Below are 18,027 nucleotides of genomic sequence, written 5' to 3'. Positions count from 1 at the left end.
ATGTTTGTGTACATATGCATATATGTACATACATATTTTAAATTTTGTATTGCAATGTATCTTTTTTATTTTTTAGTGGATCTTAATTTAGGACTTAGCTGGTCCTCTTAAATTTTACCTTGTTAATTTTGACCCGTCCTTCCTTCATGTTGGAATTTTTTCATGTCTTGATTTTGTTATCTTGGGTAGTTGAATTTAAGGAATATGAATGTAGTGGGATATTATCACATCATAAGACATAAATTCAGAGAAACATAGGTAGACTTAGATGTACTGAAACATTAAACATAACCAGGAAGATTATATATGCTAACAGTAACAGTGTAAAAATAAAAAGGAAAGAAGAATGCGGTAAATATAATGACCAATTTTGGCTTGGGAGTTGCAAATGATGGTGGACTATGGGTATGGACTTTTGAATATGTTGTCATATAGAGTTGGTATGATGTATCTGTTGGTTTTGCTGCATGAACTTTTTTTTTCTGTCTTTTAAAATATTTGCTAAAAGGAAAGGTTTGATAGGAAAGAATGAGGAGGATATATTTAGAAAGTGATTATAATGTATGAACAAGAAATATCAGCTTTTAAAATTAAGGGGTTGACATCCTCCATTATCTTTCTTCTTCTGTTCCAGTATCTGATGCAAAGTTGACCTTTCTCAATTAGACTAACCTCTCTATACATGTAACCTTGATCTCATCTCTTCAAATAAATTTTCCCCACCATTTTTTCCTTTTTCCCTATAATACTTAATCTTTCCCTGACTCCTATCTTAGTCTCTGCTACCTGACACATTTGCAAGTCTCTTATCCTTTTTTTTTTTCTTTTTATAAACCCTTACCTTATTACCTCTTAGATTCAGTACTAAGTTTTGGTTCCAAGGCAGAGAAAGTCAGTTGGGGTTAAGTGACTTGTCCAGGGTCACATAGCTAGGGAAGTGTTTGAGGCTAGGTTGGAACTCAAGACTTCCTATCTCCAGGCCTGACTCTCTATTCACTGAGCCACCTAGTTGCCTCTCAGTCTCTGTTATTTCTTTAAAAAAAAAAAAACCAAACATTTGACTATTCCATCCTTCAAACTATAATCTTATCTCTCTTCTCTTTAACAGCCAAAAATCTGAAAAAAGTTTACTATGCTAAAAGTTTGTCTTCTTTCATTCTTAATTCTTTGCATTCTGGCTTTTAATTTCAGCACTGATTTGAAACTGCATTTTTTCACACCTATCAAATTGTCTTTTTTTTTTTTTTTTAAATTTTAAACCCTTGACTTCTGTGTATTGACTTATAGGTGGAAGATTGGTAAGGGTAGGCAATGGGGGTTCAAGTGACTTGCCCAGGGTCACACAGCTGGGAAGTGTCTGAGGCCGGATTTGAACCTAGGACCTCCTGTCTCTAGGCCTGGCTCTCAATCCACTGAGCTACCCAGCTGCCCCCAAATTGTCTTTTTTTGCCAAATTTGATGACCTTTTTTCATCCTGAGGCAGCTAGGTGGTGTTATGGACAGAACATTAGACCTGGAATCAAGAAAAATTCAGTTCAAATCCATTCCTTAGGCCAGGGTTGGCCAACCTTTTCCTAGTTCAAGTGCCCAGAGGACAAATTCAAGGTGTCTGAGCCCCTGATCACTGGAGAGAATTGAGGGAGAAAGTGCTTGCTTTGGGTGACTAGAGAGAGGGGTGGGATATGTAAAAAATGTCCTTGTACACTGGGAAGAGGGGGAATGGAGCAGCTCCCAAGTGCAGGCTGTGCATGCCTGCCATGGCTTTAGACCCTTGATGGCAAGCCTATGACACGTGTGTCAGCACTGAAGCGTAGCCATTTTCAATGACCTCCTGCTGCCTGCAAGAGAAGTATGTTATTTAAACTATAAATATTGCAAAATTATGGTTTTTTTCTCAAAGTGACACATCACCTGAGTTATGCTCATTTTGGGGGCAAATTTCGACACACCAAGCTCAAAAGGTTGCCCATCACTGCTTTAGACTCTTATAATTATAAACTTTGTGACCCTGGGCAAGTTATTTAAGCTCTGGTTGTTTCTGTTTCTGTTAACTATAAAATAGAAGTCATAATAGTGCCTATCTCAAAGGTTATTATGAGGATCAAATTAGATAATATTTGTAAAAGTGCTTAGCTCAAGTGCAGTTGCACATAGTAGGTGCTTAATAAATGGTCCTTTTTTTCCTTTCCTCCTTTCTGCTGCATTTGATACTATTGACTACTCTCTTTCTAAATATACTACCACTAAGTTTTCATACATACTTTTTAAATTTTATCTGTTCCTTCTTATTCTTCTTGGCTGGAAGGTCATCCAAGTCAAATCCCCTAGTTGTTGATTGTAGCCCAAAATTCTGCTCTGAGCTTTATTCTCCTTCTTTTAAAAACCCAACCAACTAAAAACCAAAACCCTTTACCTTCCCTCTTAGAATCAACCATTAAGTATTGTTCCAAGGCAGAAAAATGGTAAGAGCCAGGCAATGTGCCCAGAGTCACACAACTAGGAAGGATCTAAGGTCAAATTTGAACTCAGGACGTTTCCCATTTCTAGGCCTTGGTCTCTATTCACTGAACCACGAAGCTGCCTCTCTTTTTCTATTCCCTGTCTCATCAGCTTCTCTGGGCTCAGTTATGTATGTAGCTGTCTCCCACATCTATAAACCCATTTATAGTCTTTCTATTTCTTCCTCCCTCCCATTAATGTGAGGGGCACCACTTCCAGTTTCTCAGGTTCACAACCTTGATATAATTTTATGTTTGCCACAACTGTCCAATTTGTTGCCAAGTGTTGTCATCAGTTTTACCACCACCCCAACTAAGATTCCATCACCTCTTGCTTAAATTATTATAATTATTGGTTGTCCTGTCTATCTCTTCCTTGCCAATCCATCCTCTATAGTTATCCTATATATTATATTATATTATATTATATTAATTATAGTTAGTCCTCCCAAACTGGCTTTCTAGCTGTTCTTTACATAAGGTTCTAGCTATTCTCACTATTCTTTATCTTTGAAATACACTCCCTTCTCTACATCTAGATTCTATATGACATTTTAAAAAAATGCTTACCTTCAGCCTTAGAATCAATACTGTGTATTGGCAATAGACCATATCTTTATCATTTCACAATGGACAAAAAGCTATAAGGAAAATAAAGTCCCATTGTATTTAGTTTGTTTTTTTTTATTATGATAGCATTTGGTAAGATGAAAGACTGACATAGGCTCATTTATAAAGATATATCCCAATGAAGCTTTCTTGGAATGTGCAGAAACAACCCATGTTAAGTATTAAGTATTCTCTGATAGTAAATATGAGGCAAGAAATGATATGCTGACCAAAAGTGTTAGCCACAATGGTACATTAGCCAAGAGGAGGAGGTATTTCTGTACATTGTGTTTCTGCCTACAGATGACATTGGAGACCTTGAATTTAGTGTGTGACATTGTAGAGCCTCTAGGAAGAGCTCTGTAATCACTTAAAGGAGTTTGGCTTGTCCATTTAAACAAGAACAATCAAGTGAATGAAGAAGGCCTGTTGATGAGATTTCAATATACATCTAAATCAGTATCTTACAGAGCTTGTCTGATGGCATGTATATACATCTGAAATAGATAAGTCTCTGGTCTCTGGGTGCATAGTTGAAAAGGAGGACTGCTTTTGGGGAAAAAGCAAAGCACTTGTACCAGTCCTTAGCTTCAAATCCAGCAAAATCCAATAAACATTTTTTTAAGCACCTATTATGTTCTAGGTACTGCTAAACACTGGAAATAAAATTTTTAACAAGAAAAACAATCTGTCCTCTGGGAGCTTAAAATATAATGGGGGGAGGGGCGGGGAGAGACAACACAAAAGGAGACAAGAAAGGAATGGGGAAGGGGGACCCCAAGGAATACCTTGTTTGGGGAGATGCAGAATGGACTGAGGAGCTGAAAATTCAGTTTTTGTCTTCTATAAAGGAAGGCATTGAGAGGAGTTTGGCATTCTGTTCTCTAGTCAGAGGGGAAAAGAGGCTTGAGAGAGAGGTGGTTGGTATTAATCAAAGTTTGAGTTAGCAACATGGGGGTGTGAACTTTTGGGATAGATGTGGCAGAAAGACAGGCATGGATGAGTTATGATCTGCATTACTGGAGGGAATGCAGAAATTGAAAGTATCATAGATCCATTTCAAATATCTCTTGTTTTTACATCACTTTTGTTTCCTCGTGTATCCCTTCTCTTTCCTAGAGATCCACTTCATGTAACAGAATAAAAACAAATACAAGTAGGAGAACCAGAACATGGAAAAGTCATAAGAATCCAGAGAGGAGAGTATGTCAATAAAGAGTGGTCGTCAGTCTTAACATAATGTTGAAGCTAGGTCATTCCACTTCATATCTTCTCATTCAACCCCTTTTCCTGGTTAATTCAGAAAGAGAATTTGGAAATAGTAGCAAGGAATATGCCATCTCTTGGTTTGTGGTCTTGATCCAACATGATTGAAACATTAGTGAAGAAGCAATCAGTGTTGGAAAGCAGTGGGTAAGAATACAATATTTCTGGAGAGAACTATGTGAATACAAAGAGTATGGAAGGAAGAGGTTAAAAATGTTAAAGTGTTAGTATTCCAAAAGAGAACAGTAGAAAAAAAGGGAGCAGGAAAATGGTTGAACAAGCCTGGGTGGAGATCAGAATATGAGAAAATGTAGATGGATATGGAGCTTTTACCCTTGAAGAAAACTACTTTGAATTATGAGGTTTAGGTGGTACTATTAACAGAAATAGAGAAATCCGGAAAAGGTGTTGAGTTGTTTTATTTATTTCTTTTGAGGGGGAGGGTAAGGGGAGAGGGGGAGGGATATAAAGTGAGAGAGAGGTTCTTATTCTTCTGCTTCTTTCTTCATCCATGCCAGATTTTGATCTCTGGCTCTTATTGCTTGCTTTCTCTCTTTTCATTTCTGCCCTTTGTGATCTTGCATCTGAAGTTAACATACATTTTATTTGTAACTTCCTTCTCTGATTCTGCTCTGTTGTTTTTTCCATCTCTTTTTCTTGTTGAGTTTAATACACATCTGAAGTAAATTTGTGTGTGCACTTTTGGGTTTAGCCCTCTTTTGTGAGGCTTATGAAATGCTTGCTTACCCAAACCCTTTCCTCCATGTTTATATAGTTTTATTTTCCATGTACCCTAATTAGGCAAAATGCTATGGTCTTCTTCCTCACTTTTTCCCTGTGTCGATGTGGAATCTAGCGACTCCAAGCTTGTGGCCTAGTGAGATCTGATGAACCCAAGTTTTAGAAATAGCTTGTAGGTTGGAGACCCCCCAAAGTTTGTGCTTGTTCCCTGTTCCCGTGGGAATCTACCCTGAAGGGAATCCCAGACTAGCAGTTGCAGACTGAATAATGGACCCTAGGGTAAAAGCTTAAGTGATTTTTTTTGCCTTAGAAGCTTCTCCCATTGTACCACATCCCCCTTTCAGGGATCAAACTCCCGGACCTTCAGCTTACAAGGCTGACACGCCTACTTCGACAAAGAGTCACTTAGCTTTTACCCTAGGGTCCATTATTCAGTCTGCAACTGCTAGTCTGGGATTCCCTTCAGGGTGGATTCTCACCGGAACCGGGAACCTACAAGCTATTTCTAAAACTTGGGTTCATCAGATCTCACTAGGCCACAAGCTTGGAGTCCCTAGATTCCACCTCGACACCTGATATGTTTCTTTTTCACTTATTTTCTTTCCTCTCCTAAAACCAACAAAACGATGTTTAATCCTTGTGTTTGTATATTATTTAACTCCATCTATAACTCTTAGAGACAGGGAAGATTTGAAGGAACATTTGTCCTCCTTTCCCCTGTTGGAATATAAGTATGTCATCATAGTTTCTCCCCTCCCAACTCCTCATATGTATTTATCTTTCTAGGTTTCTCTTCACTTCCATGTTTGCATTTCAGAGTTTCTGCTCAGCTCTGGTCTTTCATGAAGAATATTTGAAAGTCCTCTATTCTATTGAAGGCCTGTTCTTCCTCCCCTCCCCCCCTTGAGATTATGCTCAATTTTGTAGGGCAAGTTATTCTTTGTTCTAATCCTGTATATTTTCTTTTTGGAAACTATCATTCCAAGATTTTCTCTGCCTGATAATAGTTGCATCATAGTCTTGTGTGATCCTGATAGTGATTCAGCAAGCATGTGCTAGGCATTGAGATGAGGAGGAGAGAACAGAGAACTGATTGCTAATGACCTCAGCTTTTTTCAATAAAATATGAGGCAAGATTCTCAGCTGAGAGGCATTCCAGAGAACAAAATGGAAGGAACAGGTAGCTTGAGAGTGAGATATTAATGGGTTTGGGCTAACTGAAATGGGCCCAAGAATGGGTTTTGAACAATGAAAACCAGAGTTCAGAATCATTGGGATTTTGGAGGGAATGAAAGAAAGGAGTATGCTAATGATAGTTCAAGAAGGCTATTGTTTATAGAAGTTCAGCCTGGGGCTCCTTGTTACTTGAATTTCAGGCTGCTTATAGTAATTTTTCATTGCCTTGGAATCACTGGTTGAGAGCATGCATCAACAGCTTTTTTAGCCTTGCTCATTTTCATCTAAGTTAAATGTTAGAAGCCTGAGGCATAGATAACTTGTGGAAGAATTCTAACAGTAATTGTCCTAGTAGCAACAAGACATTTTCTAACCCTGGATTATGGAAGGTTTAGAGTTACACATATGGATTAGTGATTTAAATTTGTTATCCTAACACGAAATGTTAACTTTTTTTAAATGCTTGTCTTTTTTCCAGATCTCACATTTTAAGGACAGAGGTACTTTAAAGTCTTTCTTTCTGTTTTTAACACATATATGGTAATATTTTCTTTTACTAAAATTGAACTCTGATGTTCTATAGTCATAGGATAAAGTTTATCCTATGACTATAGGTCTTAACATTTTTTAAAAATCTTTTTAAATCTTGTCTTAGAATTGATACTGTGGTGGTTCTAAGGCAGAAGAGCAGTAAAAAAGGATAGGTAACTGGGATAAAAGTGACTTCACCTAGAATCATAAAGTTATTAGGAAGTATGAGGTCAGATTTGAACTAGAACTTCCCATCTTCAGGCCTGTCTCATAGTCTACCTTCCTCCCTCTTATTTTGAATTTCTTTCTTCTTAAAAAATTTTTTATTTAGGTATTTTCCCATGGTTACATGATTCATGTCCTTTCCTTCCCCTTTCCCCCCCTCTTCCAATTCTATATTAATCTTTTTTGTAATAATCTTTTAAAAACCAAAACCCCACATCCAGTTGAAGTGAAAAATCAAATGTTTTCCTTCTGCATGTCTACTCCCACAGTTCTTTCTTTTTTTTTTAATATTTTTTTTTTTAGAAAAATTTTCCGTGGTTACATGATCTTGTTTTTACTTTCCCCTTTACCCCTCCCCCCATATCCAACTTGCATTTCCACTGGTTTTAACCTGTGTGATCAATCAAGACTTATTTACATATAATTGATAGTTGCATTTGTGTGGTCCCCAACCGTGTCTTCATGAACCCATGTGTTCAAGCAGTTGTTTTTCTTCTGTGTTTCCACTCCTGTAGTTCTTCCTCTGAATGTGGGTAGCATTCGTTTCCATAAATCCCTCAGAATTGTCCTGAGTCATTGCATTGCTGCTAGTACAGAAGTCCATTACATTCTATTTTACTACAGTGTATTGGTCTCTGTGTACAATGTTCTTCTGGCTCTGCTCCTTTCACTCTGCATCAATTCCTGGAGGTCTTTCCAGTTCACATGGAACTCCTCCAGTTTATTATTCCTTTTAGTGCAATAGTATTCCATCACCAGCATATACCACAATTTGTTCAGCCATTCCCCAATTGAAGGGCATCCCTTCATTTTCCAGTTTTTTGCCACCACAAAAAGCACAGTTCTTAATATTTTCATACAAGTCTGTTTATCTATGATCTCTTTGGGGTACAAACCCAACAATGGTATGGCTGGATCAAAGGGCAGGCAGTCTTTTAGAGCTCTTTGGGCATAGTTCCAAATTGCCATCCAGAATGGTTGGATCAGTTCACAACTCCACCAGCAATACATTAATGTCCCAATTTTGCCACATCCCCTCCAACATTCATTATTCTCCCCTTCTCTCATTTTAGCCAATCTGCTAGGTGTGAGGTGGTACCTCAGAGTTGTTTTGATTTGCATTTCTCTAATTATTAGAGATTTAGAACACTTTCTCATGTGCTTATTGATAGTTTTGATTTCTTTATCTGAAAATTTCCTATTCATGTCTCTTGCCCATTTATCAATTGGAGAATGACTTGATTTTTTTATGCAATTGATTTAGCTCCTTATATATTTGAGTAATTAGGCCTCTGCCAGAATTTTTTGTTATAAAGACTTCCCCAGTTTGTTGTTTCCCTTCTGATTTTGGTTGCATTGTTTTTGTTTGTACAAACCCTTTTTAATTTAGTAAAATCAAAATGATTTATTTTACATTTTGTAATTTTTTCTAACTATTGCTTGTTTTTTTTTTTTTTAAACCCTTACCTTCTCTTGGAGCCAATACTGTGTATTGCCTCCAAGGCAGAAGAGTGGTAAGGGTAGGCAATGGGGGTTAAGTGACTTGCCCAGGATCACACAACTGGGAAGTGTCTGAGGTCAGATTTTGAACCTAGGACCTCCTGTCTCTAGGCCTGGTTCTCAATCCACTGAGCTACCCAGCTGCCCCCTCTTGCTTGGTTTTAAAATTTTCCCTTTCCCATAGATTTGACAGGTATACTATTCTATGTTCACCTAATTTTCTTATAGTTTCCTTCTTTATATTCAAGTCATTCACCTATTCTGAATTTGTCTTAGGGTGTGAGATGTTGATCTAAACTTAATCTCTCCCACATTGTTTTCCAGTTTTCCCAACAGTTTTTGTCAAATAGTGGATTTATGTCCCAAAAGGTGGGCTCTTTGGGTTTATTATAGACAGGCTTGCTGATATCACTTACCCCAAGTCTATTCCACTGATCCTCCCTTCTGTCTCTTAGCCAGTACCATATTGTCTTGATGACTGCTGCTTTATAGTATAGTTTAGTATCTGGTACTGCTAGGCCACCTTCCTTCAAGTTTTTTATCATTTCCCTTGACATTCTTGATCTTTTGTTCTTCCAAATGAACTTTGTTATAGTTTTTTCTAATTCAGTAAAGAAGTTTTTTGGTAGTTTGATAGGTATGGCACTAAATAGGCAAATTAATTTGGGTAGAATGATCATTTTTATTATGTTAGCTCATCCTACACATGAGCAATCAATGTTTTTCCAGTTGTTTAAATCTAGTTTTAATTGTTTGGAAAGTGTTTTGTAGTTGTTTTCGTATAATTCCTGTGTTTGTTTTGGTAGATAGATTCCTAAGTATTTTATATTGTCTAAGGTGATTTTAAATGGTGTTTCTCTTTCTACCTCTTGCTGCTGTGATGTCTTGGAAATATATAGAAATACTGATGATTTATGTGCATTTATTTTGTATCCTGCAACTTTGCTAAAGTTGTTGATTATTTCTACTAGCTTTTTAGTTGATTCTCTAGGATTTTTTTTTTAAACCCTTGTACTTCGGTGTATTGTCTCATAGGTGGAAGATTGGTAAGCATGGGCAATGGGGGTCAAGTGACTTGCCCAGGGTCACACAGCTGGGAAGTGGCTGAGGCCGGGTTTGAACCTAGGACCTCCTGTCTCTAGGCCTGACTCTCACTCCACTGAGCTACCCAGCTGCCCCCTCTCTAGGATTTTTTAAGTAGACCATCATATCATCTGCAAAGAGTGATAGCTTAGTCTCCTCCTTGCCTATTTTGATACCTTCAATTTCTTTTTCTTCTCTAATTGCAACTGCTAGTGTTTCTAGTACAGTGTTAAATAATAGAGGTGATAATGGACATCCTTGTTTCACTCCTGATCTTATTGGAAAGGCTTCTGATTTATCCCCATTGCATATGATGCCTGTTGATGGTTTTAGATATATAATGTTTATTATTTTTAGGAAAAGTCCTTGTATTCCTATACTTTCTAATGTTTTCAATAGGAATGGATGTTGTATTTTGTCAAAGGCTTTTTCTGCATCTATTGAGATAATCATGTGGTTTTTGTTGGTTTGCTTGTTGATATGGTCAATTATGTGAATGGTTTTCCTGATGTTGAATTATTCCTGGTATAAATGCCATCTGATCATAATGAATAACCTTCGTGATCACTTGCTGGAGTCTTTTTGCTAGTATTCTGTTTAAGATTTTTGCATCTATGTTCATTAAGGAGATTAGTCTGTAGTTTTCTTTCTCTGTTTTTGATCTACCTGACTTTGGGATCAGTACCATATTTGTATCATAAAAGGAATTTGGTAGAACTCCTTCTTTGCTTATTATGTCAAATATTTTGTATATTATTGGAATTAGTTGTTCTTTGAAGGTTTGATAGAATTCACTTGTGAATCCATCAGGCCATGGCGATTTTTTTCTTAGGGAATTCTTTGATGGCTTATTCAATTTCTTTTTCTGATATGGGATTATTTAGGTATACTATTTCTTCTACTGTTAATCTAGGCAATTTATATTTTTGTAAATATTCATCCATCTCACTTAGATTGCTATATTTATTGCCTTATAATTGGGCAAAATAGTTTTTAATGATTACCTTAATTTCCTCTTCGTTAGAGGTGAGGTCTCCGTCTCCCTTTTCATTTTTGATACTGATGATTTGGTTTTCTTCTTTCCTTTTTTAAATTAGATTGACCAGTACTTTGTCCATTTTGTTTGTTTTTTCAAAGTACCAGCTTCTAGTCTTATTTATTAATTCAATAGTTTTTTACTTTAAATTTTATTGATTTCTCCTTTAATTTTTGTAATCTCTAATTAGGTCTTGAGCTGGGGATTTTTAATTTGTTCCCTTTCTAGTTTTTTAATTTGTATGACCTGTTCATTGATCTTTGCTCTCTCTAATTTGTTAATATATGCACTTAAGGATATAAATTTCCCCCTGAGTACTGCCTTGGCTGCATCCCACAGAGTTTGGTAGGATGTCTCATCATTGTCATTCTCTTCAATGAAATTGTTGATTGTTTCTATGATTTCTTGTTTAACTAACTGGTTTTGGAGAATCATATTATTTAATTTCCAATTAGTTTTTGATTTGCCTGTCCATGAGCCCTTACTAATTATTATTTTTATTGCATTATGATCTGTAAAGGTTACCTTTATTATTTCTACTCTTTTTCATTTGTTTGCTATGTTTCTATCCCTTATTACATAGTCAGTCTTTGTGAATGTACCATGTGCAGCTGAAAAGAAGGTGTATTCCTTTTTGTCCCTATTTATTTTTCTCCACATATCTATTAAATCTAATTTTTCTAGGATTTCATTTACCTCTCTTATCTCTTTCTTATTTATTTTTTTTGTTTGATTTATCTAGATCTGAAAGAGGAATATTTATATCTCCCACTAGTATGGTTTTACTATCTATTTCCTTCTTGAGCTCAGCCAGTTTCTCCTTTAGGAATTTGGATGCTATACCATTTGGTGCATACATGTTGAGTACCATTATTTCCTCATTGTCTATACTGCCGTTTATCAGGATGTAATTACCTTCCCTGTGTCTTTTAATCATATATATCTTTACTTTGGCTTGTCAGAAATCATGATCTCCACTCCTGCCTTCTTTTTCTCATTTGAAGCCCAAAAGATTTTGCTCCAGCCCTTGACCCTAAACCTGTGTATGTCCTCCCACCTCATATGTGTTTCTTGTAGACAACATATGGTAGGATTTTGGTTTCTAATCCACTCTGCTATTTGCTTCTGTTTTATGGGTGAGTTCATCCCATTCACATTCAGAGTTATAATTTTCAGTTGTGTATTCCCCAACATTTTGGTATCCTCTCCTAGTGCTACCTCTTCTTACGCTATTTCCTTTTAAACCAATGGTTTGTTTTAGACCAGCCCCCTTTGTCCCCTCCCTTGATTTACTTCCCTTTCCACCCCCTCCATTATTATTCCCCTCTTTTTTATTTTTTAAGGCCTAATGAATTCCCCTCTTCCTTTTTTTGACCTCCACACTCCCCTGCTCCCCTTGGTTAAACCCTTCTGACTTTCTCAGTAAGGTTAGATAGAATTCTATATCACAATGGATATAGCTACTCTTCCCTCTCAGGGTTAATTCAGCTGAGAATAAGGTTTAAATATTACCTCTTAATGCTCTCTTCCTCTCATTTTTATAATATAGATCCCCTCCCCTTCCCATGATCTCTTTGTGTGGTATGGAATATCCTATTTTTCTTATTTATTCAAGTTTCTCTTGATGTCATCTATCATTCACACCCCCCCTCTTTTTTTCCCCTCCCTGTCTCATCTTAGACCATTTAGTGCTCCAACCTCTCCCTATGAATAATTCTTCTAATTACTATAATAGTGAATACAGTTTTTGAAAATTACATATAACATTTCCCCATTTAGGAATACAAATAATTTGATCTAATTAAGGCCCTTAAAGAGATAAATTTAAGAATAAGAATTTTTTTTCTTTCCCCTCTTTCTTATTTACCTTTTCATTTCTCTTGGTTTTTGTGGTTGGGTATCAAACTTTCCATTTAGTCCTGGTCTTTTCTGTGCAAATACTTGGAAATCTTATATCTTTTTGAATGCCCATACTTTCCCCTGGAAGTATATAGTCAGCTTGATCGTTTGGTGATCCTTGGTTGTAGACCCAGTTCTCTTGCCTTTCTGAATATCATATTCCAAGCCTTGCTGTCTTTTAGTGTAGAGGCTGCCAAGGTCTTGTGTGATCCTGATTGGTGCCCTTTGATATCTGAATTGTCTCTTTCTGGCTTCTTGTAATATTTTTTCTTTTACTTGGAAGCTCTTGAATTTGGCTATTATATTTCTGCGAGTTGTCTTTTCAGGGTCTAGTGTAGAGGGTGATCTATGGATCCTTTCAATGTCTATATTGCCCTCTTGTTGTAGAACTTCAGGGCAGTTTTGCTGAATAATTTTTTTAGCATGGAGTCCAAATTTCTATTTCTGCTTTTTCAGGAAGACCAATGATTCTCAGATTGTCTCTTCTAGACCTGTTTTCTTGATCTGTCAATTTCTCAGTGAGATATTTCATGTTTCTTTCTATTTTATCAGTCTTTTGACTTTGCTTTATTTGTTCTTGCTGTCTTGAGAGATCATAGGCTTCTAATTGCCCAGTTCTAGCCTTTAGAGACTGGTTTTCCTTTTCAGTCTGGTCTATCTGGTTCTTCAAGGCTTCCAACTGGTCGTTTCTGGTCTTCAGTTTGCTTATCAATTCATTTGATTTCTGAGCCTCACTTTCCAATTGCAAAATTTTGCCTTTTAAACTGTTATTTTCTTGCCAGATCTCTTCCATCTTTCTCATAATCTCAGATTTGAACTCTTCAAGATCTTGTGACCCATTTTCAGTTTTTTGGGAGGGTTTGGATGTCTTTAATTGTTTGTCCTCTGTTTTCTGTTTTTTTTTTTTTCCTGTGTAGAAGTTATCAAGTGTTTGAGCTTTTTTCTTGGTCTTCTTGTTTATTTCTTGGGTCTTGATTAGCATCATTTTGTTTTATCTGCCAGAAGTCTGAGTAAGGCAATCTGATTCTCTTTGTATGGAGTTAGGGAGCAGTTTTTTTTTTTTTTTGCCTGAGGCTACTTTGTGAGTCTCTTGGGTTCTCTGGGGACCCTCTTGGGTTCTCTGGTCTAGCTGTTTTCAGGGTCGAGCCCCCATGTTCCTAGCCAGCTACCCAGAGCTTGGGACTTGGCCTACGCTTGCTCCTCCACCTGAGATTTTCCCCTTAGTTTGAGCGCACTGGGCACTGCTGCTGCCTCTCTCAGCCCCACTCCCTTGTCCAAGGTCTGAGTTTTCCAGCCACCTGGGATCTCAGGTCTTGCTGCTCTCAGGGGTAAGCTCCTAGTAATGCCAGCTAGCTGCCTAGGGGCTAGACTTTGTGCCTCCGCTCGCCCTAACTCTGGAGCGCAGCCTCTGACTCTGGTACTGTGGGTGGGATGGGGGGAGGGGTGATCCGCTCACATTTTGATGGGAGCTATTTCCTCCCCTTATATAGTGTGGAAGTGCCCAAATCCCATGTTCCTTCAATACTGCGCCCTATTGTGGGGTCCCTTCTTTCATCTGGATTTTGTTTTCTTGTCCTTTGGATGTACTCTATATCTGTTGGTAAGGAGAGACAGTGGCCCAGCTTCTACTCAGCCACTATCTTAATCCGGACACAGTTCTTTCTTTTGATGTGGATTGCATTCCTTCTCATAAATTCCTCTGGATTATCCTGGGTCATTGCATTGCTGTCAGTAACAAAGCCGATTACATATGATCGTTCCACAGTGTTTCAGTTACTGTGTTCAATGTTCTGTTGGTTCTGCTCATTTCATTCCGCATCAGTTCATGGAGACCTTTTCAACTCGTATAGAAATCAAACAGTTTCATGTTCCTTATAACAAAATAGTACTCCATCACCATCATATATTTGTTCAGCCATTCCCCAATCAAGGGATACCTCCTCATTTTCCAAATTTTTGCCTCCACAAAGAGTCGTCCTACCTCTTATTTTGAATGGTCATGGGTCTTAAAAGGATATGTTGGAATGTGTGTAAGATGCTATCAAACTGTAGTAAAGGCCTGTGTATGCCCAGTGATGAACTATTATGTTTTTGCCCAAGGTCCAACCATTTTGAGTTGGAAGGCTTTTTATTACCACTTTTGTTAATGGATGGATTTGGGGGACTAAGTGGAAGCTTGAAGATTATCTACCAAACTATAGAAGGATTGTTATCTTTTTTGTTGACGGAGAGTACACATAGCATCTCTCAGGGAGTATGGGATCTTTAATGGATTTTTGATTCTTTAATAATTGCTTGAAGAGAAGGAAAAATTAAAAAAACCTGATTATTTTGTTTTTGTGGTTTTGAAATGTATTTCAAGTGACTATCAGTACCAAGAACCTTATATAAAAATCAGGCTAGTCCTATGAAAAATCATGGAGTTATAGACATTTTCCACAGTTGCTTTCCTGTTTCGTTTCACCCAAGTATTAGGGGTTTTTTTCCCTTTTTTATTTAGAATATTTTTCCATGGTTATATGGTTCATGATTTCCCCTTCCCCCCTACTCTTTCTTCCCCCTCCCAAATCTGACAAGCATTTCCACTGGGTTTACATGTATCATTGTTCAAAACCTATTTCTGTGTTATTCATATCTGCAGTATAGTGATCAAAACCCCAATCATATCCTTATCACATTACATGATCGATCACATATTTTTCTAATCTATTTCTGTTCGTATAGTTCTTTCTCTAGATGTGGATAATATTCTTTCTCCAAGTTCCTCTGGCTTGACCTGGGTCATTGCATTGCTGCTAGTAGAGAAGTCCATTACATTCTATTGTCACAGTATATTAGTCTCTGTGTATAATGTTCTCCTGATTCTGCTTCTTTTACTCTGCATTAATTCCTGGAGATTTTTCCAGTTGAAATTAATCCTCCAGTTCATTAGTCCTTTCAGCACAATAATATTCCATCACTATCAGATACCACAATTTATTCAGCTATTCCTCAATCGATGGATACCCAATTTTTTGCCACCACAAAGAGCACGGCTATAAATATTTTTGTACAAGCCTTTTTCCTTATTATCTCTTTGGGGTACAAACCCAGCAGTGGTATGGCTAGATCAAAGGCCATGCATTCTTTTAAAGCCCATTGTGCATAGTTCCAAATTGTCCTCCAGAATGGTTGGACCGATTCACAGTTCCACCAACAATGCATGAGTGTCCTAATTTTGCCACATCCCCTCCAACATTTATCACTTTTCTTTGCTGCCATATTGGCCAATCTGCTAGCTGTGAAGTGGTACCTCAGAGTTGCTTTAATTTGCATTTCTCTAATCAGGAGGGATTTAGAAAAACTGTTAGGTATTTTTTAAAAAGATTCTCAGTATTTATATTTAATAACAATGAGTGAACAAAGCTTAGTACAACAGGGTGAAACACCAGTGAAAAAACATATTTGTCCTTTCTATCTTAAGATTGGTCCTGATCATTGTTGGATCTGGTGTTTGAGGCTTTTTTTCCCTCTCCTCCTTAAACCACCTTAATCTTTATAACTTTATCTTATTACTCTGTTCCATGTAATTTCAAACTGGCCTAATTTCAATCATACATGCACTGGACTCTTCTCCCTCCTGGCCATTATTCATTCTGTTTTCTTTGCCTGGAATACTGTCCTCTTTTCCTACTGAATTTTTTTGCCTCCCCCAAAACCCAATTGAAATTCCTCTTCTTATAGATAACTTAATTCCTACATCAGGAATAACCTTACAAAGCAGTTTGTTTTGCTACTCTTTAATGAAGTTGTCACAAATATCTGCCTTTTCATATTTCTCCCTACCAGATTGTAAACTCCAAGAAATCAGAGACTGTAACTTAACTATATTTTGTACTGCCCCCACTGGCACTGTACTCTCAATATTTACTACTAACTAGTACTACTATTGGTACGAGTACTATTTTGACTACTACTAAATAATGTTCTGTGAGTGAATGAATAGATAGATAAATGAACCTGTTTTGGGGAGTAAAAATGAAATATTGATGGGAATAACAAAAACAAAACAAAACAGTGTTTCTTGTGTACAGAACACTGTGATAGTCCTGGGGAGAAGTAAAGATAAAACTCAGTCTGTGTCCCAAGCTGACAGTATTATTAAAATCACTAAATCATGGCTAAGCCAGGTATTTCAGCAAGTTTACACAATGGAAGCAAGAGAATTAGTAATTACATTTAGGGTGTTGAGTAAGGGTGGAGAATTTGATTTCCTAAAGACTTAAAATACTCTCTGATACAGTATTGTATCATCACATAATTTGAGTATTTAAAGGAAATGTGACTGGTTTTAAAATACTTTTTTTGTGTACTCTTCTGCAAAGGAAAAACAACAGTAATAATCTCTATTCTCTAAATACTGTAGTTAATAATTTTTTTCTCTTCTAGGTTGTATTCATCACCAAAGAAGAAATTGACTCCATCACAGAAAGCAATTAGTCCCTTAGTTTGGTGCAGACAGGTTTTGGATTACCCAAGTCCTGATGTTGAATGTGCTAAAAAATCTCTGATCCATAAACTTGATCAAACTATGACAGGTAAGTGTATCAATCAAAATCCTGATTTTTGCCAACTTTAATTTAAAAACTAACATTTAGGAATTAAAAAATGCATGAATGCTTAATTTATTGGTCAGTGAGGTTTCATAAACCTGACGTTTAAAATATATTACTATGATTTGTTTTCCTGTTTTTGTTATCATTTAACATAAAATTTCTGAATTGATAGGACCATAGAAGATAGCATTTCCTTCATGTATTAAAATTTTTTTTGTATTCAGTTACAATAAGTTGAGTTGGATAGTGGAAAGAGTGTTGGATTTGGAATTAGAGGAACTGGGTTGGAATTCTAGCTCTGCTGCTTACTCAAGGCATGACTTTAGATAAGTCACTTGACCTTTTGGGATCTCAGTTTCCTACCCTATAAAATAAGAAGATTGGATTTGATGGCCTCTTGAGTTGCATTCCAGATCTAAAATCATTATCCTGTGATATTACCACATAGTATGCATACTAATGTAATCTGCATTAAAAAATTCATCTAAGTTTATATTGTCTGGGTTAACTTTTAGAAGCTATGTACTTTCGAGAATCTGTTGTTTCTTCTACCTTGACCTTTTTTGTTTCAAGTGCTTTTCTCCTGAAATTAAAGAGATACACAGAAATGTGAAGGAGACCATTGCCCTTTATAATCAAAAGGTCTTAAATTTAGTGCTGGAAAGGGCTGAGAGGACATTTTACAGATGGGTAACTGGCAGAAAGGTGATGTGATTTACCCAGAGTCAAACATTTAGTGAAGTTTCTAAGTCTGAAGGAGAAATATATAGTTACACAAATATCCATAATAGTCAAGATATGATGTATATTAAAAGAAGTATAAGGGGGCAGCTGGGTAACTCAGTAGATTGAGAGCCAGACCTAGAGA

At 36.8% G+C, this 18,027-nt stretch overlaps 1 protein-coding gene across 1 annotated transcript in view; it reads left to right on the top strand.

Moving 5' to 3' along the window:
- The window catches only part of SLAIN2 (SLAIN motif family member 2), a 76,021-nt gene that overhangs the window by 13,098 nt on the left and 44,896 nt on the right, over window positions 1-18,027 (top strand). The window contains exon 2 of the mRNA XM_044680241.1: window positions 16,993-17,141. Within this exon, the coding sequence (XP_044536176.1) occupies window positions 16,993-17,141 (149 nt within the window). The remainder of the gene's footprint in view (window positions 1-16,992; window positions 17,142-18,027) is intronic.

This window comes from Gracilinanus agilis, chromosome 6 (assembly GCF_016433145.1).
Source record: "Gracilinanus agilis isolate LMUSP501 chromosome 6, AgileGrace, whole genome shotgun sequence".
In the NCBI taxonomy this organism is placed as follows: domain Eukaryota; kingdom Metazoa; phylum Chordata; class Mammalia; order Didelphimorphia; family Didelphidae; genus Gracilinanus; species Gracilinanus agilis.
This window is presented reverse-complemented; position numbering and strand designations above follow the sequence as displayed.